Genomic DNA, 24,486 nt, shown 5'->3' on the forward strand with positions numbered 1-24,486 from the left:
GGGATGCTGGCTTTTCATTACTAAAACTGGCAGAGTCCTGGAGGTGCCTGGCTGGCTCAGTGGGTAGAGCATTTGTCTCTTGATCTTGGGGTCCTGAGTTCAAGCCCCACAATGAGCTTAGAGATTAATTCTAAAGAATTTTTTGAAAAAAAGAAAAGAAAGAAACTGGGAATTTCCCAGGCAAAGTAAGACAGTTGGTCACCCTAGCAGGGCGTAGTATGGCATTCGATACCTTTCACACTCTGATCCCCATTTTCCCAGCAACACCTGCCCCCACTGCTCACCCTTTTCACTGTGCCCTCTCTACCTTTTCTGCAGCCCAATCACCCATCCCTAGACACTGTGTGTTCTCTTACACCTCCACACCTTTTTTTTTTAAGATTATTTATTTATTTTGAGAGAGAGCGAGCAGGAGGGAGGGGCAGAGGGAGAGAGAGAGAAAGTCTGAAGCAGACTCTGAGCTAAGCATGGAGCCAGATGCAGGGCTCGATCTCATGAGCCTGGACATCATGACCTGAGCCGAAACCAAAAATCCAACACTTAACAGATTGCGCCACCCAGGTACAGCAATTCCTCTATACCTTTTGGGCACACTGATCCCCACATCTCCCCTCTGCCTGACAAACTATGCTCACTCTTCATGGAAACCCAGCTCCCAGGTCACCTCTATGGGCTTTCTTGATTTCCTTGGAGAGAAGGAGCAACAGTTACATTGTAAGCCTGATTGTTTTCTTTTCTTTTTAAGATTTTATTTATTTATTTGACAGAGAGAAATCACAAGTAGATGGAAAGGCAGGCAGAGAGAGAGAGGGAAGCAGGCTCCCTGCTGAGCAGAGAGCCTGATGCGGGGCTCGATCCCAGGACTCTGAGATCATGACCTGAGCCGAAGGCAGCGGCTTAACCCACTGAGCCACCCAGGAGCCCCAATAAGCCTGGTTGTTTTCTTAATACATGAAACTTCTCCAGGGTTGCGACTAAGCTAAGCCAGTGCAGGCAGCTAGAGTGCAAAATTGTTTTGTTTTTTTTTTTTAAGATTTTATCTATTTATTTATTTGAGGGAGAAAGAGAGCATGAGAGGGGAGAAGGTCAGAGGAGGAAGCAGACTCCCCACAGAGCTGGGAACCCAATTCGAGGCTCAATCCCAGGACTCCAGGATCATGACCTGAGCCAAATGCAGTATGGCTCAGCCAACTGAACCACCCAGGCAACCGTAGAGTACAAAGTTTAGGTAGGTGTTTTGCAGACACCTACCCTGTACTTGCATGACCCTGACAGTGAGGGCCCTCTTGTATTTTGCCCCCTAGATACCTTGATTGCCTCACCCTAGTCCCAGGCCTGGTCCTCCTGCCCTATCAGACTAAGGGATTTTTCAAGACAGACCCCAAGTTTTTACTCAGCTTTATAACCATAATGACTAGTCCAAAGCTAGGCACAGAGTAGAAATCTAGTTGAACCGATGACATTGGACTCTTCTCTGATCCAGTAGGGGAAGGAAGGAAGGGAGCCAGACAGCTCTAGGCCCCGGTGAGGATGAGAGTAGAAGGCAAATTTGACGGACCTCTTGTTGGCCTGGGGATGAGGACAGTTTTGGCCTCTGGCAGATTGGGGGTCCTCCTGTTTCTCTGGTCATTCCCTCTCTGTTCCTTACACTGGGTATTTGGAGATACTCTCCAAGGTACCTTTTTGGGGGGGGGACTTATTCTCTCTTAATTCAATTTCTCCTCTAATGATCTTGTCCAATCCTGGAGCTTCAGCTAGCTAGTTGTTTGTAGATCACTTCTAAATTGACATCTCACGCATGACGCTAAGTAACAGAAGTCAGAGATAAAGGCAAATACTGTATGATCCCACTTAGATGTAGAATCTTAAAAAGCTGAACTCAAAAGAAACAAAGAGTGAAACTGTGGTTTCCAGGGACTGGCGGTGGGGGAAACGAGGAGCCATTGGTCAAAGCCTCTAAATTTCCAATTATAAGATGAATAAGTTCTTGGGGATCCAATGTACACCATGGTGACTATAGTTAACATCATATTATGCACTTGAAAGTTGCAGAAACACCTGGGTGGCTCAGTCATTAAGCATGTGCCTTCGGCTCAGGTCACGATCCCAGGGTCCTGGGATCTAGCCTGGCATTGGGCTCCCTGCTTGGCAGGAGGCCTGCTTCTCCCTCTTCCACCCACCCCCACCCCCACTTGTGTTCCCTCTCTTGCTGTGTATCTCTGACAAATAAATAAAATCTTTAAAAAAAAGAAAGGAAGTTGCTAAGAGAGTAGATCTTAAATGTTCCCACCCCAAAAAAAGGGATGGTAATTTGTGATGGGGTGGAGATATTAGCAATATATAAATATATAAATGTATCAAATCAGCATAGCCATAAGCCCTAAACCTATACCATATGTCAAGTGTACCTCAATAAAACAAAACAAAAATAAACACCTCTCTTCTAAGCCTTAGACCCATATTTCCAACTGCCTAGTGTGTATGGTAGTATCTAGCATCCATATTGCTCTTTTTTGCGGGGGGGATGGGCAGAGGGAGAGAATCTGAAGCAGGCTCCATGCCCAGTGTGGAGCCCAACATCTATCTCATGTCCCCGAGATCGTGACCTGAGCCGAAATCGAGTGGGATTCTTCACCAACTGAGCCACCCAGGCCCTGATACTGTTATTTCGGGTCCATTTTCCTGTGTGGCCTTTGCAATGGTTCTCTGAGAAAGCTGTGGCAAGGATATGATTTTTAAGGTGAGGCTCAAAAAGGCAGGACTGTCTAGGTCTGAGTGGTGGAGCTTTGAGTAGAAAGTCAAGTTTGGGTGTCCTCCAGCACAGAGGTGTCTCAGGAGAGTCTCAAACCCAACATAACCAAAACCTCCAGTTGTTACCAACCCCGTCCTACTCCTACTCTCCGGCAAAGAAACAAAAACAGAACCACCACTCTCCAAGCAGCAAGGCTAGAAACCTAGGATTCACGCTCACTTCCTCCCTCTCCCTCAGATCCTGCAGATTTAACTTTGAAATATCTGAATCCAGCCTCTCTTCCTACTTTATACCCATTGCATGCATGAAGGCCCACAGACTCTACCAGCTCCCATTCTTACCTGCCCCCACCTCCCATCCTTTATAGTGTTGTCGGGGTGGTCTCCTCCCTAAAGCAACAGATTGGATCCTGTCTCTCCCTGACTCCCTGACTTGAAAACCTCAGTCCCGCACTTCCCTTCCCTGTGGCTTTGATTGGGTGGGGCCCCCAACCCCTCCCACTTACCGAGGCCCAGGTCAAATGCCATCACCCTCAGTGAACTTACCGCACACACCTCCCCATAAACTGGAAACAGTTCCTCTGTTCTCCCACAGTACTGGATGTATTTATTTCACTCTGCCAGTCTTAGAACTGTACACAGGTTCCCTTGAAGCCTGGGAGCTTGCTGGGGATAGGATCTGGGTCTAATTAATCTTTGTCTTCTCTGAAACATGTAATCTGAGGTCCTTGACATAGTAGGTCCTTAACGGAGAGCCGCTGAATTGATTTTTCCCCCCCATAAGTATCTGGAAACTCGTAATAAAGAGGACCGTATTCCTAGTGGATTCCTTCAGCAAGGCAAGCAAAAATGATTCCTAGACTGGGGCAGGACACCCCTACTTCTTCACCCCTTAAGAGCTTTGAAGCTGTCTGGCACTGGTCCCCTATATCCCTCGCTGCACCAGACGCTGCTCTCCCTCCCCCAGAGAAGGCAAAAGACAATTTTAACTCTTTATTTGAAACAAACAATTCCAGAGACAGAAGGTTAGTCGTGACAACAGCTTCTCACTACAACACAAGGGTGGGCATGGCTCACGGAAGGGACAGGCCAGGCGCCTCAGAACAATATATACAATTTAAACAGTGGCTAAACTGGTGACAGTTATAAAAACACAAAAAGGAGGCGGGGGAACAGCAAAGCCAACAGGGAAAGAACTGGGCACCCCCTTTGCTGGACACTAAAAGTTTTCTGGAACTACAAAGGCAAGGTGGGGAAGAGAGCTGTCGGCCATGGGGGCGGGACCCCTGCCCACAGCTCCTCGCCTGTCCTTTGACCACAGATCCCATCCTGCACGACCTGGGGCCCCTACAGGCTTGGCCTGGCTCTTAGGATGGGGCAAGAACAAAGGCGGGGAACCCAGCCCCAGTCCCAGTCAGAAGGTAGTTTTTTGCCTTGGGAAACTCTGTCCATTGAACTAGAGGGAGGCAGTTCCAGAAGGGGGCTAAGCGTGTTGACACCGTGGCTCATGCCAACCTAAGACGGCAGAGAGAGACAAACACATAGACCAAGGGGACAGGAGTCGGCTCCCCATAGTTAGAGTCATTCTCTGCCTTTGAGGGAAAGAAAGCATTTGGAGGGTTTCAAACGTGCAGCACCAGGGGTCGGTGCTTGCAGGGGTGGGAATGGGGGATACAGTGGCAAGGGGGTTCCAACCACCAGTTATCTCACGGGAGGGGAAGAGCATCTAAGTTCCACGTCATAGGTAGGGGGTCCCCTCATTACTTTCAGATCTTTCATAGAAGACCCTCCAGCATGGTGCTGGGGAAGAGCAGAGAAGGGAGTGAGCACAGGGCAGAGAAGGCAGCTGGGTTTCTTTCCCTGGCCGAACCTAGGAACGGGGAGCTTTACCTACGCGGGATGGGTCAGGAAACCCAAAGCCAACAGGATCACCAGAGCTATCAACACTCCATCCAGAGTCTGGCCCCAGGAGAACAGGGTTTACTGTGAAGCGTAAAGACAGTGGCCTCGCTGGGTTTTGCCCATCACTGGGAGCCCAGCCCCTGGAGAGAAAGGACTGGGACCCTGGGGCTGTCAAGTGGTAATGGAAGGAGGTAAAAGCCAGGGGTTCCTAGGGAAGGCAGGGGACGGAGGAGGGCAGTCAAGGGCCCTTTCAAATGAGTAGCATTGGTTCCCGGGCCAGGCGCCCTGCGGGACACGACCCCAGGCCAGGTGTCGGTGTGAGAGACAGACACAGCTAGCACGCAGGCTCAGTCCAGGTCTTCCTCCCCAGGACGACCCAGCTCCTCATAAATCTCGCGCACAGCCAGAATACGATTGAGCATACTCTCCAACATGCTGCGGTCCATGGGGATGACGGAATACCAGAGAGGGGACTCCGCGATGCAGGACCGCTCGGGTTGCAGGTAGAAGACATCGTTGCGAGTCCGGAGGCTTTCGGGACTGCAATGATGGGGAAGAGGAGTGGGAGGGGGGAAGGTGGCGGAGGGGCGGCGGGGGTGGGGGGGGGAGGACAGAGATCAATGTGGGGCAAAGAAGACCCCTGGGGTCCCCATGCTAACGTCATTCCTGCATAGCCTCCAACTCACCATTTGGAGAGATAGAATTCGTAGAACTTGACCGGGCAGCGGAGGGGATTCATGCGGTTTTCACGCTGCTCTAAGATAGGGGCTTCGTCTTCTCTCTTCCGTTTCCCAGGCCCCGTGTCTGTGGAAGAGGCAAATGGCCCAGAGTGGTTAAAAGCACAGTGCTCATGAACCACCTTCCAAAAGCGCGGTCCAGGGCACAGAAGGCCTCAGGATGCCAAGTGTAGTCTCAGAGGGAAATAAAGGCAGAAGGAGAGCTGGTGACAAGCAAATGTCCTGTGTGCATGTGTGTGTGGGGGTGTCGCTCTGCAGGCCTCCCTGGTTCTCACCGCCAAAACCTCTTTTTATGATCTCCCCCAAACATATTTCCTAAAGAAGTAATCTCAGAAGTGATGTGCACATGCTCCAAAACAGGCCTGACTCTGCAAGGCTGGGCTGGCCTTCCAGGACAGAGAAATGGCCACAGTCCCGGCCCCTGGGACATGAATCCAGGGGGAGGCTTGGGCCCAGGGCAGTGACCTCAGCAACTGCACGCAGAGGGGCCAGGACTCCAGGACCTAGAGCGGAAAGCAAGGTGTGGTTTCTGTCATGCCCACGAGCAAGGAGCCAGGGAGAGTCTCCCTTCCACAGGCATCAACTCTCCCCCACAGCCAAGCACACCCAATGGCTTCCTACCTGTCCGCCACCCCCTAAAAAAAGGAAACTGCCTGGAAATGAGATGAGTTAGGACACAGGCAGCTGGATGACCTCCCACGGATGCGAGAGCCACTGGCCAGATGTCCACACCTGCTTTGCCAGCACGGGCATGGGGGGGGTGGGGAAGCAGAGGAGAGGGCCGGGCCGGTGGTGAGGCAAGCAGAGGGGGTAAAGATAAGAGTGGGGGGTAGCCTCGTACCTCGCCCTTTTCTCTGGCGGACTGGGGCATAGTAGCGGATGCTCACCACCTTGGTGGTGCCCCGAGGGGTGGTACACTTGCGGGACTGCCGCACCACATTGGTGAAGGAGAGCTGCATGTGCTCCTCGGCTGTCTGTAGCCCAAAAAACTTCGTGTTGAAGAACATGAGAGTATTGAGGAGGACGAAGGGCGAGTAGACCCCCAGCTGCTTACACTCCCAGAGGTGCTCTTCCTCCACCCGGGAGAATACCGTATCTGCAACGGTTGGGAAGAAGATGCCAGTCAGAGGGGATCGCCCGCCCACACCCGACCACCTCTGATCCCCGGATGTCCTGCTCACAAGCATGTCTGGCACCGTCCCCGTTCAGGGAAGCACCCACCACAGATGAAGCCCTGGCGCTCTGCCAGAGTAGACGGTGGGGCTGGGTTGGGTTTGGTTTTTAAGTAGGCTGTGCACCCAGCGTGGAGCCTAGCGTGGGGGGCTTGAACTCAAGACCCTGAGATAGGACCTGAGCTGAGATGAAGAGTCAGACAGTAGGGGGAGGTGGCTGGGTGGCTCAGTCAGTTAAGAATCAGATCACAATCCTGGGATCCTGGGAGCAGGGAGTCTGCTTCTCTGTCTCTCTCCCCTGCCCTTCTCCCCATTCTCTCCCCCTGCCCCCCCAAATAAACAAATAAAATCTTAAAAAAAAAGTCAGACACCCAACCAACTGAGCCACCCAGGCACACCAAACCAGAATTTTTTTTTTATGGTTTCCACCTGCATTTGAAGCTTCTCTTGCCACCCTCAAGTTACAAGCAGGCAGATGTAAACCTCAGGGAGTCCCCCAGTGTCTTCTTTTCTTTCCGTACTTACCGACCAAACCCAGACCACCTTCCTCAGACCCAGAGACAGCTCGTCAGACCTAAGTCAGGTTCAAGGACGGGGACCCGGGACCCTAGCTCTGAACCATGAGGCCCCAGGTCTGTAACTCCTGCCCTCTGAGTCTTGGTGAAGAGCAGTAGACCAAAGTGCCCAGAACTCTTGGAATGGCGCATTGAAAGACTGGAGGAAAGGGCAGAGGGACTGCTAAGTCCCCGTCCCTTACTGTTGGGGAGGAGCGTGGGCTGCCAGGTACTCAGAGACTTGTTGAGTTCTTGAACGAAAGTCAGGTAGTAAAGGTCCGTGAAGATGTTCACCATTCGGTTATTTTCCAGCAAGTACTAAAGAAAGAAAACCAAACGCACATAAAAAAGCTTGACTCTGGGGCACCTGGGTGGCTCAGTCAGTGAAGCATCTGCCTTCACCTCAGATCATAATCCTAGGATCCTAGGATAGAACTCTGTATCGGGGGGTGGACAGGGGAAGTCCCTGCTCAGTGGGGAGTCTGCTTCTCCCTCTCCCTCTGCTGCTCCCCTTGCTTGTGCTCTCTCTCCCTCTGTCAAATAAATAAATAAAATCTTTTTTAAAAAGTGCTATATTTTAGGCTCTAAAGGAAAGACATGATGCCAAAGGCCCCAGGCTTGTTGACCTTGGTAATGAGGAGGCAGTGGGAAACAGCTGCTGGGTTATGTGACCCCAGGTGCTCTTCCCCAGGGATGCCCACCACTCCGAGGTGCTGGGACCTTGCTAGAAGAGGAGGGCGTTTTGGAAGAGATGTGTCATAGCTGGCTCCTCACCAACCCAGCCCCCCTCATCACATGACACATGGCCGACCTCTCCCTGTGGGAACTAACCACCCCCAACACTCAAGGAACCCAGGTCCACCCACCCTTCCCTTCTTATAAGGGTCTGAGAATTGCTGAGGGGACCTGCTCAGGGTAGGAGACAGGGTGGGGCACAGTGAGCAGGACAGGACCATTTCTGGTGGGACCCTGCCTGCTCTGCCGAGGGTGATGGCCAGTGAGGCAGCGTGCAAGGGGTACCTGTTGGATGCCAAGACACAGATAGTAGATACTGTCGGGTTCGTATCGTTCACCGTTGGGTCGAGTGATTTCTCTCACAAACTGGGCCAGGCCGTAGTTGAGTTCGGCAGCAGAGCAAGCCAGAATATCCTCCTTGATGCGCATCGGTTTGGCTGCAGGGATGTGCAGTAGAGGTGGATGGGATTAAGAATACTCCATGCGGAGAATTTCATTTCACTCCATTGTTAATCCCTTCATCCCTCAGTCGCATCTAGCTCTAGCACAAACCCACCCATCACCAAAAAAAAAAAAAAAGCCCTCAGCCTTGAAACCTAGGCAGCCCCTCCCCATCTTCACAGGATACACCTCGGTGATCACAGCCTTATCACTCCCAGACACCATCACATCCTTCACATCCTAAGCTAAATCACAGCCCTGGCCCTCTTCCTCCTCCTCTCCCTCTCCCTCTCCCCACTCTCCTCCTTAGAGGGTACCCTCCCTCCGTCCCAACCTACGGCCAAAACGCAGCTCATCCCCCTTGCTCGTTTCTCCATTGGCATATTTTGACTGCACCCAGCACTTCCAAGCATTGACACCATATGAATAGTTGAGCCCAGTACAGCTAGGCTGGCTGCTCATGGAGTCCCGGGAACAGCTCTCCGAAAGCACCAGCCGCTTTTGACCCTGGAAGGGGAGAGAAAGGAGAGGCATGGCTGGGGCAAGGCCAGGGGCACCACGGAAGCTAGGCGGGATAGTGCTGACTGCCGCAGAACCAGGGGACTGACATCAGAACACAGCAAGCGGCCAGAGCTCAGAGCCCCAGAAACAGCCCTGATGATCTCATGAACCCAGGACAGAGAAAGTTTGGTTGCGTCTCAGGACTCACCATGGGAGAGACAGGAGGGCAGGGAAGTCAAACTGCTGGAAGCCAAGGCTGCTGGCTTGGTTACAAGACACTCCCCCGAGTCCCTTGGGCCCCCTCCCTCTGCTGTGGGTTCAGCACCCTAGCCCTCACCTTCCTCATGGTGCGGGGAAGGTCTTGTTCAGTAGACACGTCCTCGGGGCCTACCAGGCCGCAATCAAAAAGGAAGTCTACACTGGGGTTAATGTCCAAAGGATCTGTTAAGAGCAGAAAGGAAGAAGAAACCAATGTTTTCAGATCTCAACCGGGTAACGCTCCTACCCTACCCCTCCTACTTGGCCACATGCATAGGAGGTGAGCCTCCCACATGGCTTCAACATACGCAGTAGGAACCAGCAAAGCTGTACCGAGAACACACTCAGAGGCACACCGACACCAAAGCTCCCAACGATGTGAATGCTTATAAAACTATGGAACCATGTACTTAAACGCGGGTAAGATGGTAAATCTCAGGTCATGCTTTTTTGCCATGATTGGAAAAAACAAACAAGACACAGCCATAAAATAGTGCGCCTATCCTGGGATCTCTGGCACTGGTCCCTGTGTGAGCCTTCTGTCATAGGGTCCCAAGGAGCACTGCTTAGGGTCATGCTCAGGCCACGAGGGTCACTCCTCGCCTGATGGCACGAAGGGTCCTCCTGGACTCCCTGGACACACTTTGCATCCTACTCACTCTTGGGGAAGTCAGCCTCCAAATCTTGCCCAGGCTCATCTAGGACATTAGCCATCTTCACAGCCATGGCCAGTACATCATCTCGAGCTGGCCCAAACAGGTCGCAGTCTTCCAGAAGCCCCTCTGCACTCTGGTTGCTCACAAGATCTGGGAGGCAGAAAAGGTAACCAACACTTCTGCCTAGGGCCTGACCCCAACTACTCCCCAGTCCTGCCAAGGCACCAAGATCACCACGCTCCACCCCCCAGGGCCAAGACAGGTGGGTTGCACCCTGTGTCCCACATCACTGTCTGTGGCATACCACAAAGGTCAGATGAGGCCTTGTCTAACTCCTCAGCCTCGGCAATCATTTCGGCCATAGCCAGGATGTCAGCTTCCAAGGGGTTGGAAGGGATCTTCACCTTCAGCTCCTCGATGGTCTCCACAATCTTGTCTGTGCTCTCCAAGGTGGTGGGCAGGAACATGGGCACAGGCACCTGGAGGCACAAGTCCCAACTAGACACCAAGAAGTGGAGCGGCCCGGGTGAGGGACAGCTGGTGAGGGGGAGGGTGGGTCTCAGTCCTGAGAGGGTAGAGGAGGCCGCAGTAGGAAGGGCCGTGAAACTCACCGGGATGGGCATGGAGAAAGGCACCGGGACTTTCTGGCAATACAGATGCATAGGCACTGGCACAAAGATGGGCACTGGGATGGGTAGCACAATAACCTGTGGCTTCCACTCTTCTGCCGGTAAGAAAGGGGTCTTCTCAGAGCCCCCACTCTGAGATTGGTCATGTCTGGCCTGGGGTCGGACGCTTGCTCATCACCCCCAAAGGCTTTGATGCATGCTTGGTGTCACAAACCCATGCCTGCACCAAAGGCTGAGAGACAATTCTCCAGTTCCACGACAAACATGCCCATGCTACATAAGCCGCCTCAAAACCCCCTGGTCCAGCTCCAGAGCGCATTGCTAGAGGCCTGGACTAGGAAACATAGCCCCGGATATCTAGGTACCCCAGCTCACCTGTTTGACTTCCTTTGGACTTCATCTCCACCTTACAGGAGACCCCCCGATTCTGCATCAGTGGTTTACACATGGCAGCTTTGTTTTTGCGGGGTGTTGCTGGGGGCGGTGGGGGCGGAGGAGGGGTGGAAGCAGTGGGAGCCGATCGGGTCTTTGCAGGGATCTGCAGAGACAAAGGAACGTTCGTGCCGCCAACATACCAGAGCCCCCGTTCTGAGACCATCCACCCCTCTGGCTTCGGCCCTGACCTTTCCCAGATTCCCATTTTCCTCTGGGGTCTTCTCTGTATTGCTGTTCTCCACTTTGGTTTGAGACGGTGTCTGGGGCTTTGACTCAGGAGACTGACCTAGAGATCAAACAAATGAATGCTCTCATCTGAGGAACTGCTCTCTGTTTTCCTCGTCCCTGTCCCAGGAGAGCTCCGTTAAGAGGGGTGCTAAATGCAAATGGCCTATTTAGACTATCCTCTCCTCGCCACCCCAGATCTCGTCTTCTCTAGGCCCCAGTGACTGGGGCCAAGAAGACTTTGCTCTCAGCTGCCAAGAAGATCAAAAAATAGTTTCCCCAAGAACCCACACTTTGAGACCTTCCATGCAAATGGCCCTCAGAAGCCTGGGACCCCTGCAACAGTGGAGGGGCTGAGGGGACATTCTAGAAACAGCAGTCTTCAGTCTCACTAAAGGCAGAGCTTACGCAGACAACCCCTCTTCTCAGAAAACTAACCACAGCCCCCACAGCCCCCCACTAAGCCTGCCCCACTTGGGAAGGTGCTCCTTCGCTAAAAATACATCCTCCATAGAATCGCAGAGGACTCAAACTCGGAGAACCTTTAAACAAGGCTCCCCCTAGTCCTTGCACGGGCCTGGAAGCTGCAAGGGGAACACGGCGCCAGAAGCTCTGGCCTAGGTGGAGGTGAAAACCAGAGCGCGAGAAGGGAGACACTGGGCCTGGGGTTAGAAGAGACTGGGCAGGTTCTCATGGAGTGGGCACCCACCCCCCACTGCCTCCCCTGGGACTTACTGTTCAGGAGGCTCTCAGGCCCACTCTGGGTGTCCAGATTGGGTTGGTTCTGCTGACTGTAAAAACGCAGCAGACACTGTTGGTTGCAGAAATGGCGGATCTGCCCACGCCAGTGAATGGTCTCCAGCAGCTTCCCCTGACGCTTACAGGCGTGGCACCGGGCAGCCTGAGGGGGTCGACCAGAGGAGGGTCAGCCCCACCTCCCTAAAACAGTGCTGGGCCCTCTGCCCTGGGGACAAGCCCTGGGCTCTATTCCACTGGGAGCCTGAGCCAGCCAGAGCCCCCCCCCCCCAGACATCGGCCACAGCCCCGCAGTCAGTGCAGCAGCAACCCCAACACGGTGCCCCCACAACGTGCCATGCTGTGCCCCTCACCTTACAGTACCACAGCAAGTACTTGCTCTTGCAGTCCTCGCTACAGAAGTCCCAGGTGCTGCCGTCCAGCTGCTCGGTGACCCCACGCTGGCAGGTCTGGGAGCAGTAAGTACAAGTGATACAGCACAGCCCCAGCTTCTTCGTGAAGTCCTGTTTGTACAGCAGCACGCAGCCTGGGGAGAGGGCAAGAGGGAAGAGTCTGGAGACACAGAGATGGACACGGGGGCTTGCGAGCGCCGATCTCTTCGAGGGCGTCCGAGTAAAAGCCCCAACAGCTTCTGGGGCCCGAAGCCTCCGGAGGAGCCCAAGGCTCTCGCCCCACAGCCCTCCGGCCTTCCCTGCCGGCCTCTAGGGCGGTGAGGTACAGGCCTCCTGCCCCTCGGCTGCCTCCTTACCTTCACTGCAGAAGCTTTTCTCCACCCCACTGAATCGAAGCTTCTCGTGCAGGAGCTTCTCCTGCCGGCAGTGCTCGCACTGGGATACCACCCCCCGAAGCCGCTTGAAGTCCTCGCAGCAGTCCCGGCAGCAGAACTGGAATACCTGGTCCTGAGATGAGGGCACAGGGTGGGAGGACAGAGCTGTGATATCCAGCGGTGGCCACGGCCCAGCGACCAGAGCCCCTCAGGCAGACTTCTGTCCGTCCGCTGTCTGCTCGGTTGTGCAGCAGGACAGTGGTGGGGGCGGGGGTCTTACCTGCCAATCCAAGACCTCAGGCTTGCCACTGAAGAGGCTGTGGCAGTAGTGACAGCTCAGGTGAATGCCCCCCTCAGGGCTTGTGCGCTGGAGGGAAGGAAGACAAGTAAGGGAGGTGTGTGGTGTTGGCAGCTGCGGGGGGGGTGGGTTGGGGGGGGTCAGGCTTGCTCTTGGCTCGGGCCCAGGGCCTACCTACCCCCAACTCTCATACCCTTTCTCTGTCACCACACCCTTCGTTAATTCCTGGTCCAGGGTTGGGAGTACCTGGAACTTGGTCCAGCAGCTCGGGCTGCAGAATTGGTAGACTGTGCGATCAACCTTGTTGTAGTAACAGGGGTCAGAGAGGCTGCGGCGGCAGAAGCTGCAGGGTCGGGGAGGGCCTGGGGCACAGAGAGAAAGGGAGAGAGAAAGAGACAGAGAGACAGAGAGAGACAAAGAATACGCGCAAGAGAGAGACAGAGAGAGCACACAGAAGGTGTAAGGCAGTGCAGAGGCGGAACAGGAAACCCACGGGAAGATGGGAAGACGTGGCCGGGGCTGAGGTCGGGCGGCAGGGGTTACTTTGGAAGAGGGGAGTACGGGAAGTAGAAGGAAGGCCAGCAGGGGTCTCAAAGAAGAGGGCTTTGCACCTACCAGTGAGCCCTGCCTGCTTCACTTTGTAAGAGGTGGTACAGCACAGGGAACAGAACAAGCTGGTCTTGCCATTACGATCCACATGTGATAGCATCTCAAAGTTCTTACACAGGGTCTTGCACCAGACACAGGGGTACACACGTGTGTTTTTCTGTGAGGATGGGGAAGGAGAGGCTGAGGCTGGATTTGTCCCTTCACTTTTATTTGTTAAATTGTTTAAAACATGAAAGATTTCAGGCATACAAAAAAAGTAGAGATGGTGATATTAACAAAGACCTGTGTATCCACCAGCCAGCTTCAAAAATAAAACATAACAGATACAATTGAAACCCCCTTTATTTGTTTTATTCCTCCCGACCCTCGACCCCATCAGGCACCTTTATTCATCACCCGGGCACCGCACCCCCTTCCACAGCCCTCTAATGCACTACTCCCTCGGCCCCACCTTCTTGTACGCCCCCAAGCAGGTTGTGTTGCAGAACCGCTTTTGTTGGCCCTCGTGGAAGAGGAGCTCAGGGCCAGGGCTCCCGGTCTTGGTGTAGATGTAAGCCCCGCACTGGTCGCAACAGTTGGTTTTCAGTCCCTTGTTGGCCCGGAATTTGGAGAAGCATGAATCGCTGCAGAGCCGGTGTACCACGCTGCCGTTGCTGACCTCGTGCAGGACCTGCCGTGTATACACACGCACACCATGAGCAGAGGCCTGGGCACCACCACCCACCCTGGAGCAAGGACGGCCCACCCCGCCTCACCCTAGACCTTCACAGCAGACAGTGGGCCCAGGGACCCCCCAACCTGCACATCGGGCTGCCGACTTGATGGTGAGGTCCTGGGAGGCAAGGAAGGCCGGCTGCGTACATCCTGGAGAAGCTCTATCCTTGAATACGCTCCCTCACGGTGGCTGCCTCTCCCCCACCACACACTCCCCTCTTCCACAGGGCCTGGCCCCTGCAGCCCCAGGAGTGCAGGGGCAGCTCAGGGCCAGCCAGGCTCTGCAAATCCGGCCCCCATCGAGCTTCCTCACCTCTCCGGTCTTCTGGCATATGCTGCAGCGAGTGGCATCGGCGGGATCCCCGGACTGGGGGATTGGGCGCTGCTGCTGGGCCTCATACAGGGACAGACAGACGGATGTGCAAAACTCGTGGAAGGAGCCTCCTGAACCAGTCTGGGCCACAACCGAGTCCTTGGTGTTCCAGATCTCCCTGGAGGGGGTAGGGGTGGAGGGTGAAACAGGTTCAGATATTCACTCAGCACTACCCTCTCCTTTCACCAGCTCCCACCGCCCCCCATCCTCGGGGACCGGGGACCGGTGACCACGGGCCCCCTGACTACTCTTACTCTACTCAGGCCCCCTCCCTCACCTTCCTGGCTCCCAGTTCTGCTCCACTAGGTGCTTGCCAAGACGGTTTCTGTCTCAGCCATTATTCCCAGCCTGCTCCCTGCCCTCCCCGCACCTGGAGACCTTCACGTACTTCTTGCAGAAGGTACAGGTCTTTTTGCCCGAAGGCTTCTTAGAGAAAGTGGTGAGACAGGATGAAGAGCAGAAGAGCTGGGGCAGCCCCTTGCGCTGGTAGGCAGTCTGCCCCTTCTGCAGTGGCGTCCGGCAATGCGCACAGGTCATCTTGGTGCCCACTGCGGAGCGCCCAGCCCTTTGGGCCACACTCGAGCGGAGGGACATGCGAGGGGACCGCCGGGGCCGGAATGGCACAAAGTCCTCATCGTTGGGGTCATCTACCATGGCATCAGAATCCTCATCTGACACTGGAACTGAGGAAGTGGGGAAAGGGGCAGTGAACAGAGGCAACTGGACCGGACCAGGTCTCCAGCCATCCTCTGAACCCATCAGGTAGCTCAGCAGATACTGGATCCCCTGGTGTGATGGCGGGGGTAGGGGGGTGGGGGTGGGGGAGGATCCCCATCCCCCTGGTTCCTGCCTTTCCACCCCCACCCCTAGTATACTGGTATCTTAAGCCACTGGTGTCACTCTCCCTCAGTCACTCCATAATCGCCTAGAGAGGGCACGGGAGGGCTCCAAGTGAGAAGACTCAGGACAGGGATGGCACAGCTGAAATAGGAAACTCCATTCTCATTGCTGTTGTTTTCAATTTCCCCCACTGCCCCTGGTTCCCATGCCAACCCACAGCAGAAACAGGCACTTCACACTCTGCAGGGTGCAGGAGATCCGTGGCCAGCCACATCCCACTCGGTCACACTTCCTCAAGTCCTACTCACTGCTCTCAGTGGAATCCACAACCTCAGGTTTCGGAGGCTCCACTCTTCTAACGCGCTCGCTTCTCTTCTGTACCTTGGAAACAGCGGAGGGAGGAAAGCTGACACCAGGGGCAGGCTAAAGGGCCTGCTGCACTAGTGCAGGGTGGGGGGGGGTACAGAGGTGGGAGGGGGAAGGGAGAGTAGGGACCCTTGGCCCAGCCCTTAGGAGGAGGGAAGAAAAGGGGGCTGGACTTTCTCCTTCAGAAGCAGGAGACACAAGAGCTCCCGCCCTCCTCCTAACTCTCCTCACACACACCCTCCACAGAACAACATCTGGGAGGGAAAATGAAGGGTCTGTCCTTCCCAGAGCTACAGGGGGAACCAGACTCCTTCCAATCCCCTCCCTCCCCCTCACCCGCTCAGGCGGCTTCTCACTCGCCTTCCCAGTCAGGCCATCTCCTGCAAAGGAAGCAAAAAACAGCCTAAATCTTGAGCCTGCCCTCACCGCCCCCTCCCTGGCCCAACCTCTACTTCCATTCCTGGGGAAGGGCTTACTCAAAACTGAAAGGGAAAACTCAAGTGCTTGTGGCTTCTTGGGGCCCCTGAGGGTTACCTTGAGCTCTGCACTAAGGGGAGCAGCTATTCTCCATTAAAAAAAAAGAAATCCTAGCCTTCCCACCCTCCTGTTCCAATCATTGAGAGTTAAGGAAATGCAGGTAACACATGCCTTCCATCAGAGGACTTCTAGCTCACATACAAAACCAAATGCAACCACCCAAAGGTAGCAAGGGGAAAAGGAAGCATTGACGTATGGATAGGTTCCCCTGGACTCAGGTGGTTCTGTAAGCCCCAAGCCACTGGTCACAAGCTGGGAGAGGCAGAACAGGGGAGAAAAGAGAGCCCCTCAAGCCCGGGCTGTGCCTCCCCCATCAGAGGCACAATTCCAGGCCCTGTGTTTCTACCATTCCCCCTAAATCGCTATATTGTTGGTGGCTCCAGGATCCAGTTATCATTCATCAAACCCAGAAACCCCACTCTCTTCTGGAACAAAATAGCTGGAAAGACCTTAGCACCAAGAATCCTGGCATCCTCTCCAAATTCTGAAGGAAGGATGCTGGCACCAACAGCCCACTGGGGTTAAAAAAAGGGGGGGGGAACCTCTCCCAACAAATCCACTCTTCCCAACCCACCCCCTGAAACCTCACCCCTATTCCTCTCCCACAGCCACTGAGCTGCCTCTCCACCCTTACCTTCCTTCATCTTTGCCACACCCCCCAAATCCTCCCTTCCAAATTCCCAACTCTTTCTCTATATATCCTCCTCCCCTACGTCTTATCCAAACACACAACCATCCCTCCTTACCCCATCCCTCTCACCATCCTGGATTCTCCAGCTGATTAGACAACCTACCTGGCAAGGAAGGGTGTGCAGGAGGGCTAGGGCCCCCAGGTTTGGTTTGAGAACTGTTGATTCCATCCCCCAGAGTCTCTCCCACTGAAGGGCTGGGGGGACCATTTGGGCTCTGTGGCTGCCCTTGGGGAAGCTCCTCCTCCTGCCCAGGGGAGCCCCTTCTCCCTGTAGCTATGTTGGTGGTCTCCTCCTCTTCAACATGGGGGGACTGCAGTGTTATCGGCGAATCTGGAGCCAATGGCTCTAGTAGCCCCTCTGGTGAAGAGGGATTTGCCCCAGACCCCGCCTCAGGTAGTACCACCTCAGCGGTCTGGCCCCCTGGTCCAGGCTCTAGGGTCTGATCTCCTGCATTCCATGCAAGGGTCCCCTCAGGACCATGGTCCACCTCTGGGGGAGAGGGGGCTTTATAGAGCAGCCCCCCCAGCCCCAGCAGCTCAGTGGCTCCATCCAGGACTCCAGGGTCTTTTTCCAGGCCAGCAGGGGTATCAAGCAGGTCCAGGGCTCCTGAGGATGGAGAAGGGCCAGGGGGTGCCCATCCTCGAGTTGGGGCAGTCTGGGATTCCAGTAGGTCCTCTCCAAATTCCATGTCTACTGGAAGGTCTCCAGCCAGGGGCTTCTCTGGCAGGGTCAATGGGTCAAACGGGCTGGGGAAATCACTGGGGTCCATGAGGATGACTGGATATGGGCTGTAGATTAGGGGTAGAAGAGGGGGCAGAAGAGGTGGTCTTCGCCAGAATGCCTTCTTATATAGGTTCTGGGACACACCCCATCATCCACTTGGATTTCTCTTGAACAGCCCCCACCACAACCGACAAGCATTTCCACAGGCTTTAGTCCGAATGACCACTCCCCCCCCAATACAGCGCCCCCTGTGGGGAGAGGCGTTCCCCGCCCTGGCCCTGTGCCCACACTCGCCGGGCAGTCCGTCGTTCCACCCTCCCGCCTGCCCCCGCCACCCCATCTGCAACTCCAAGTTCCCCTCCCCCCTTACCTTTCACTCCCCCCCGGAGAACTCGGGCTGAACGCCCCCTTAGAGTCTCCTAGGACCGCAGCCACCGAGAGCCTTTCCCACCCCCGCGGTCTCAGTTCCTATCTCCTCCCCTCTCTCCTGGAGCCCCCCAGCTCCCCAGTCTTACCCACCCTGTCTAGCCCCACCCCCCCTCCCCGCGTAGCAAGGTCCTCCCTCAGCCCTTCCTTCGCCCCCACAAACTGCCCTTCTTAACCCCTCCCCCCCAGTTACCTTTCAGGGTCGCCCACTTCCTCAGCCCCGACCCCATTTCTATTGCTCCCCTAGTCCTCCCTCTCCAGTTGCCCACCCCCCACCTCAGGCATTTACAGGAAGACATTTTGGAGCTACGATCTCTCCTTAGAGCCCCCCCCCCCGCCTCCTGGCTACTGCGAGATCCCGCCTGCAGGTTCGGTTCGGCTTGATGAGGCCAGACCCCTACCTGCGGCAGGGTTAGTGTAACGGCTACAAGCCTAGAACTGCAGACAGCGACGGCCCCGCGCTCGTTCTCCACCTCCCTCCCTAGCAGCCGGGACAGGGGTCGCGGCCCCTTTAAATGGCAGCGCCGTTCACAGCGCCCAGCGCTCTGCACCAGGCGGGCGGGCGGCGCCAGCAACCAACCCCATTGGCTGGCTCTTGGAGGGGGCTCGCGAGACAGCGCCGGCCCCCGGCGCGAGACTCCCAGCCCAGTGGCCGCCTGGAAATTGCGGAGTGGAGCCTAGTCGCTGGAGATGGAGCTTGAGCCCCCGCCTGGGGCCCCGTTAGTTGAGGAGGAAAAGATAGCCTCTGGAGCTTTGAAGCCGGCCCTCGGAAAAGGCGGCACCCCCTCTCCATGGAATGGCCGAGTACACTAACCCACAAAAAATAGATCTACGCACCTGCTTCTCTTACCTGGCTCAAGAGTCTTCTCCCCCTTCCCAACCTCCCCCCGTCACACCCGTGCCCGCCCTACCTCCTGGAGCCCACTCTACCCGTGATCCCCTCCTCTCATTCAAATGGTTCCCGGTCCCCTCCCCCTCCCCGTGTCTCTCTTCGCTTCCCACTCGTGTTCAGCCCCCCAGCGTCCGCCCCCCCCCCCAACAGTCCCTACCTACGCCATGCAGCAGGCGCTTGCCAAGATTACCCTCCCCCCAACCCCACCTCTCCGGGGCCCGCCCCCTGGGCGACTGCTGGGGTAATGAGTGACAGCGGAGTGGCGGGGGGGGGGGGGAAGGCAGGGACCCAGCCCTCACGTGCCCCTCCTTCCCTTGTCTGCAGCCTTGGGCTCCCCTAACCATTCTGAATGTCATAGTTGTGGGGTGTCTTAAGCCTGGTCTCCAGCCACCTGGGGCGGGTTAAATGGCTCTGGCTCAGTGACAACGCCTATGCAGTAACCGTTACTGCCTGATGACCCCAAAACCAGGCCCTGCAAAGGCACTCCCCCACTCCCTCAACGGTCTTAGGGTAAGTTCTGGGATCTTCTCCCTGAGTCTTCCAGCAGGAGCTCCCTGCATTATCTCTCCAGTAGTTTTCCTCACCGAGGCCAACAGCTCCGTTTCCTCCTTTCTCTCTCTGTGCCTCTCTCTTCCTCCCTCCCTCCCTTTTTCTGTCCTTGTCTCTTTCCTCTTCTCTCTCTCTCTCTCTCTCTCTCTCTGGCGCGCACTCTCTCCCTCCCTCTCTCTCTCTCTCCCTCTCTGCTAGTCTCTTTTTGTCTCAGTCTCTGTCTCTGTCTCTGCCTCTCGTAAGCAAGCACGCACGCGCGCACACACACGCCCCCACTACCACCCGCACCCCCTCCCTCCCGCTCCCGGATGGTCCTTAGCATGTGGGTGTGGCTGAGGTTGAAGCTTGAGAAGTGGGCTAGGGGGAGGGGGCACAGCGTTAGGCCTACCGGTTAAAATATATATATATATATATATGTGTGCCAGGATCCTTGCTCAGTCCCCATTATAGTTAGAGCACTTTGCAGTCCCCGCCCCCTACTTTCCTCCTCCAAACCCCGAGGGCTGGAGAGCTTTTAGTGTCTGAGATCCCAGTGGAGGCTCGGGCCGGAGGGGAGTCCTGCCACTGATTTAGGAACGTGTAGATTCGGTGTCCAATGCCTGCTATAGCTTGCCTCTTTGCTCTGGGCCTTCCTTCCCACACTAAGCCTCTCCTGGCCTTCTGGTCCTAGGGAGTTTTAGCCTCCCTCCTCTCACTCACTTTTCCCAGAAACCTTAATCCTTCCTGGCTCCCCACATGGCCTTGAGATTATCTTTGCTCTCTCTGGTACACAGAGATAAAAGGAAGACTTTCCCCCCTCAGGTTTCCCAAACCCAGCTTCCTTTCGGTCTTAACCAGTATTCTGTGTACCTATTCCCCACCTTCTGCTTACTTCCATGTCCCTGTACCTCCCTTTGCATTTTCAATTTGTTCCATCCTTGTTAGTCCACCTGCCTGCCCTTCTCAACTCATGCTTGGATCCTTGGCTTGCCTGGTTGCAGAGAATGCCTGGTTTCAAGCTGAAGGAAGACAGTCTAAGGAGGGATTAATGGTGTATTACTAATTCAGAGGCAGCATGGTGGCATGGAAGTGAGTGGGCTCTGGAGACAGGCGGGGGTTCTAATCTCAGCTCTGCTCACTTTTTAGCCATTTGACTTTGGACAAGTCACTTGTCAAGTCACCGGATTTTAGTTTTCTCTTCAGCACAGATTAGAAAGCCATCTAAGGGCGCCTGGGTGGCTCAGTGGGTTAAGCCGCTGCCTTCTGCTCAGGTCATGATCTCAAGGTCCTGGGATCGAGCCCCGCCTCAGGCTCTCTGCTCAGCGGGAGGCCTGCTTCCCTTCCTTTCTTTCTGCCTGTCTCTCTGCCTACTTGTGATCTCTCTCTGTCAAATAAATAAATAAAATCTTAAAAAAAAAAAAAAAAGAAAGCCATCTAAATGTCGAATAACGGGATTGGTTAAGTCGGTTTTGTCTATATTCATTCAATGGATATACTCATTAAAATGTGGTTACATTAGAAAAAAAGAACCAACGACAGCACAACACAGATAATTTTCAGTGCAGTGGACGCATGTCACACATTATCAAAACTCACAGAACATATGATGCCAAAAGCAAACTCTTATGTAAACCATGGGCTTTGAGTGATAACAATGTGTCATCAATTGTAACAAATAAGGGATGTTGATCCAGGGAGTGCCAGGAAGGTACACAGAGACTATATGGGAAGTGTCTGCACTTTCAGCTCACTTGTGCCGCAAACCTAAAACTGTTCTAAAAATACACTTTAGTCTATTAAAAGAATAAATGACACACAAAAATGTTCCTGTTATGTTGTTTTTTATTTTTGTTTTTAAGACATCTCTATACCCAATGCGGAGCTTGAACTTACAACCCTGAAATCAAGAGACCCATGTTTTACTGAGCCAGCCAGATGCCCCGTCCTGGAACATTTTCGAAATAGGAGTTAAACCATGATGATAACTTCGTAGAGAAATTCTATATATAGTTGACCTTGAACAACATGGGTTTGAACTGTATGGGTCCACTTACATGTGGATTTTTTTCAATACAGTACAGTACTGTAAGTGTATTTTCTTTTCCTTACAATTTTCCTAACAGCATTTTCTTTTCTCTAGCTTGCCTTATTGTAAGCCTATAGTATACAAAACGTACAAAATAGGTGTTAATCAATGGTTTATGTTATTGGTAAGACTTTCTTGTCATCAGTAGTAGTTAAGTTTCAGGGGAGTCAAACTTGGATTTTCAACTGTGCCCCTATCCCCATGTTGTTCAAGGGTCAACTGTACAGGTATACATAGAAAAAGACTAGAAGGAAATACTGGCTATAATACCTCATAGGGCTGCTATTAAGGGAGATGTACACCTATCCAATGTTGAATAGATACCGCTTCATAGGTTACTATTATCATTAAAAAAGAAACATACCTGACTTCATGCATGGTCTGGGACTTTGCACACTGAAACCTTTGTGTCCTTAAAACAAATACATTTCTTTTGGTCTTTGACTAAGCCAAGAGTACCCACAGTTGATAGGTTTGAATATGTATGGGCCACTGATGAAAGGCTGTAATATAAAAGGGGGGGGTTGGTTAAGAGTGTGGCCTGCAATTCAATGCTCTCATTTTTAGCCTTGCTAATTATCAGGTAGTACTCAATTCTGTTACTTGTTATTCATCAGTTATTAAGCACTCAAGTGCTGTAAGCACTGTACAACAGGTAAAAACTCAATCCTTGTCCTCATGAGAGCTCTTTCATTTTAATTATGTATGTGTGTGTATGTATATATATACACATGTACATACATATATGATTTCTGATTACAAAAATATAATAAATGTTCACATAAAAATTTTGTAAAACATAAAAAGTCTGAAGAAAAAAGCATTGATCACTCATATCCTGCCTATTAAATCTGGAGATGACCTGTTTTTGATGTATTTCTTTCTAGTTCTTTTTTTGCATCATATTGTTTTTTTTACAAAATTGGGATTCTCTTGTACGACATGTTCTACAACATAATTATAATGACTGTATTATTTCATCGTTTGGATTCTACCATGCTTTATTTAATTACTGCTGGATGTCAAACTTTTTTTTGTACCACAGGCAAACCTACATATAACCTGGTCAAAGAAATAGAGGTACTGTTGGGCAATCATTTGATTAGAGTCAGATTCACTCTTTAGAAACAACTGTGGAAACACATGGATTCTTATTTAATGTTTTATACCATTTTGAAGTACCCTGGAGTGAAGAAAAGGAAATAAGTATTTAGGGAGACTAGTGAGCTCCTCAACCACGGAGACCAGTTTTTACTTGTCTCTTTCTCCAGCATCTAGCATAGTCCTTGGTACTCAATAAATGTTTGTTGGATGAATTGATGAATGTGTGAATAAAGGACAGAGCGGGGGAAGCCCCAATGAACTCAAATTGCAGCAATACTTCTAGGATGTAAGGCTTAACAAGGGCAAAGATAAAACTGAAACAAGAGAGGAAAAAAGGCAGGAAGGCAAAAATAAGGAATCTTCATCTTTCTCTTTAAAAAGAATTAGTATGGGGGGGGGGAAAGAATTAGTATAAACCTATGACTATATGGTCAATTAATCTTCAATAAAACAGGAAAGAATATCCAATGAGAAAAGGACAGTCTCTTCCACAAATGGTGTTGGGGAAACTGGACCACTTTCTTTCAGTATACACAAAAATAAATTCAAAATGGATTAAAGAGCTAAACGTGAGACCTGAAACCATAAAAATCCTGAAGAAAGCATGGGCAGTAACCTCTTTGACATAGGCTGAGGCAACTTTTTCCTAGATATGTCCCCTGAGGCAAGGGAAACAAAAGCAAAAATAAACTATTGGGGCTACATCAAAACAAAAAGCTTCTGTGCAGCAAAGGTAGCCATCAACAAAACTAAAAGGCAACCAATGAAATGGGACAACATATTTGCAAATGACATATCTGATAAAGGGCTAATATCCAAAACATATAAAGAACTTCTAAAACTCAACACCCAAAGAACCTCATTCGATTTAAAAATGGACAGAAGACATGAAGAGGCATTTTTTCCAAAGAAGACATGTAGATGGCCAACAGTTTCATAAAAAGATGTTCAGGGAAATGCAAATCAGACCTACAATGAGATGTCACCTCACACCTGTCAGAATAGCTAGGATCAACAACACAAGAAACAACAGGTGTTGTCAAGGACGTGGAGAAAAAGGAACCCTCATGCAGTGTTGGTGGGAATGCAAACTGGTGTGGCCACTGTGCAAATGCAGTATAGAGGTTCCTTAAAAATTTAAAAATAGAACTACCCTAGCATGCAATTCTTGATCTTGGGGTTGTGAGTTCAAGCCCCGTTCTGGGCCTAGAATTTAATTAAAAAACCAGAACTAACCTATGAAAATTAAAAATATAACTACCCTATGATCTAATAATCTCACTACTGGGTATTTACCCAAAGAATACAAAACACTGGGCGCCTGGGTGGCTCAGTGGGTTAAGCCGCTGCCTTCGGCTCAGGTCATGATCTCAGAGTCCTGGGATCGAGTCCCGCATCGGGCTCTCTGCTCAGCGGAGAGCCTGCTTCCCTCTCTCTCTCTGCCTGCCTCTCCATCTACTTGTGATTTCTCTCTGTCAAATAAATAAATAAAATCTTTAAAAAAAAAAAAAAAGAATACAAAACACTAATTCTAAGGGATACATGTACCCTATATTTATAACAACCTTGTTTACAGTAACCAAGATATGGAAGCAGACTAAGTGTCCAACCATTGATGAGTGGGTAAAGAAGATGAGGTAGATACACATACAATGGAATATTATTACATACAAGACTGAAATCTCATTTGCCGTGACATGGATGGAGCTAGAAAGTATAATGCTAAGAAAAATAAGTTAGGGGAGCCTGGGGGTTCTGTCGTCAAGTGTCTCCCTTCAGC

At 52.5% G+C, this 24,486-nt stretch overlaps 1 protein-coding gene across 5 annotated transcripts; it reads right to left on the minus strand.

The window, feature by feature from the left end:
- Positions 1 to 3,730: 3,730 nt before the first annotated feature.
- On the minus strand, positions 3,731 to 19,208 carry ZMYM3 (zinc finger MYM-type containing 3). 5 transcript variants are annotated; one of them, XM_059157341.1, is made up of 25 exons: positions 19,146 to 19,208; positions 17,050 to 17,735; positions 16,055 to 16,098; positions 15,661 to 15,733; positions 14,901 to 15,195; positions 14,453 to 14,630; positions 13,877 to 14,095; positions 13,432 to 13,582; positions 13,063 to 13,178; positions 12,799 to 12,885; positions 12,501 to 12,651; positions 12,106 to 12,278; positions 11,732 to 11,897; positions 10,960 to 11,057; positions 10,712 to 10,874; positions 10,319 to 10,431; positions 10,012 to 10,186; positions 9,711 to 9,857; positions 9,131 to 9,234; positions 8,631 to 8,799; positions 8,137 to 8,288; positions 7,320 to 7,434; positions 6,232 to 6,486; positions 5,340 to 5,457; positions 3,731 to 5,193 (listed from the first exon to the last, which is right to left on the minus strand). In XM_059157341.1, the coding sequence occupies exons 2-25, from the start codon at positions 17,714 to 17,716 to the stop codon at positions 5,001 to 5,003; spliced, it is 4,122 nt and encodes a 1,373-aa protein (XP_059013324.1). In that variant the 5' UTR covers positions 17,717 to 17,735; positions 19,146 to 19,208; the 3' UTR covers positions 3,731 to 5,000. The 5 variants fall into 5 exon arrangements, with proteins under 5 accessions (XP_059013324.1, XP_059013325.1, XP_059013323.1 ...); XM_059157342.1 differs by lacking the exon at positions 19,146 to 19,208 and adding an exon at positions 18,498 to 18,949 and having other exon boundaries at positions 15,661 to 15,727; XM_059157340.1 differs by lacking the exon at positions 19,146 to 19,208 and adding an exon at positions 18,498 to 18,949.
- Positions 19,209 to 24,486: the final 5,278 nt, after the last annotated feature.

The sequence above is a fragment of the Mustela lutreola genome, chromosome X (genome assembly GCF_030435805.1).
Source record: "Mustela lutreola isolate mMusLut2 chromosome X, mMusLut2.pri, whole genome shotgun sequence".
In the NCBI taxonomy this organism is placed as follows: Eukaryota; Metazoa; Chordata; class Mammalia; order Carnivora; family Mustelidae; genus Mustela; species Mustela lutreola.

Bases quoted from the DNA above. Each gene is read 5' to 3' on its own strand.
- ZMYM3 (XM_059157341.1), bottom strand. From the start codon at position 17,716: ATGGACCCCAGTGATTTCCCCAGCCCGTTTGACCCATTGACCCTGCCA. The intron at 14,631-14,900 runs GTACGTGAAGGT...TACCCCCTCCAG, and splicing joins ACCTGTACCTTCTGCAAGAA to GGAGATCTGGAACACCAAGG. The intron at 14,096-14,452 runs GTGAGGAAGCTC...TATACACGGCAG, and splicing joins TATGCCAGAAGACCGGAGAG to GTCCTGCACGAGGTCAGCAA.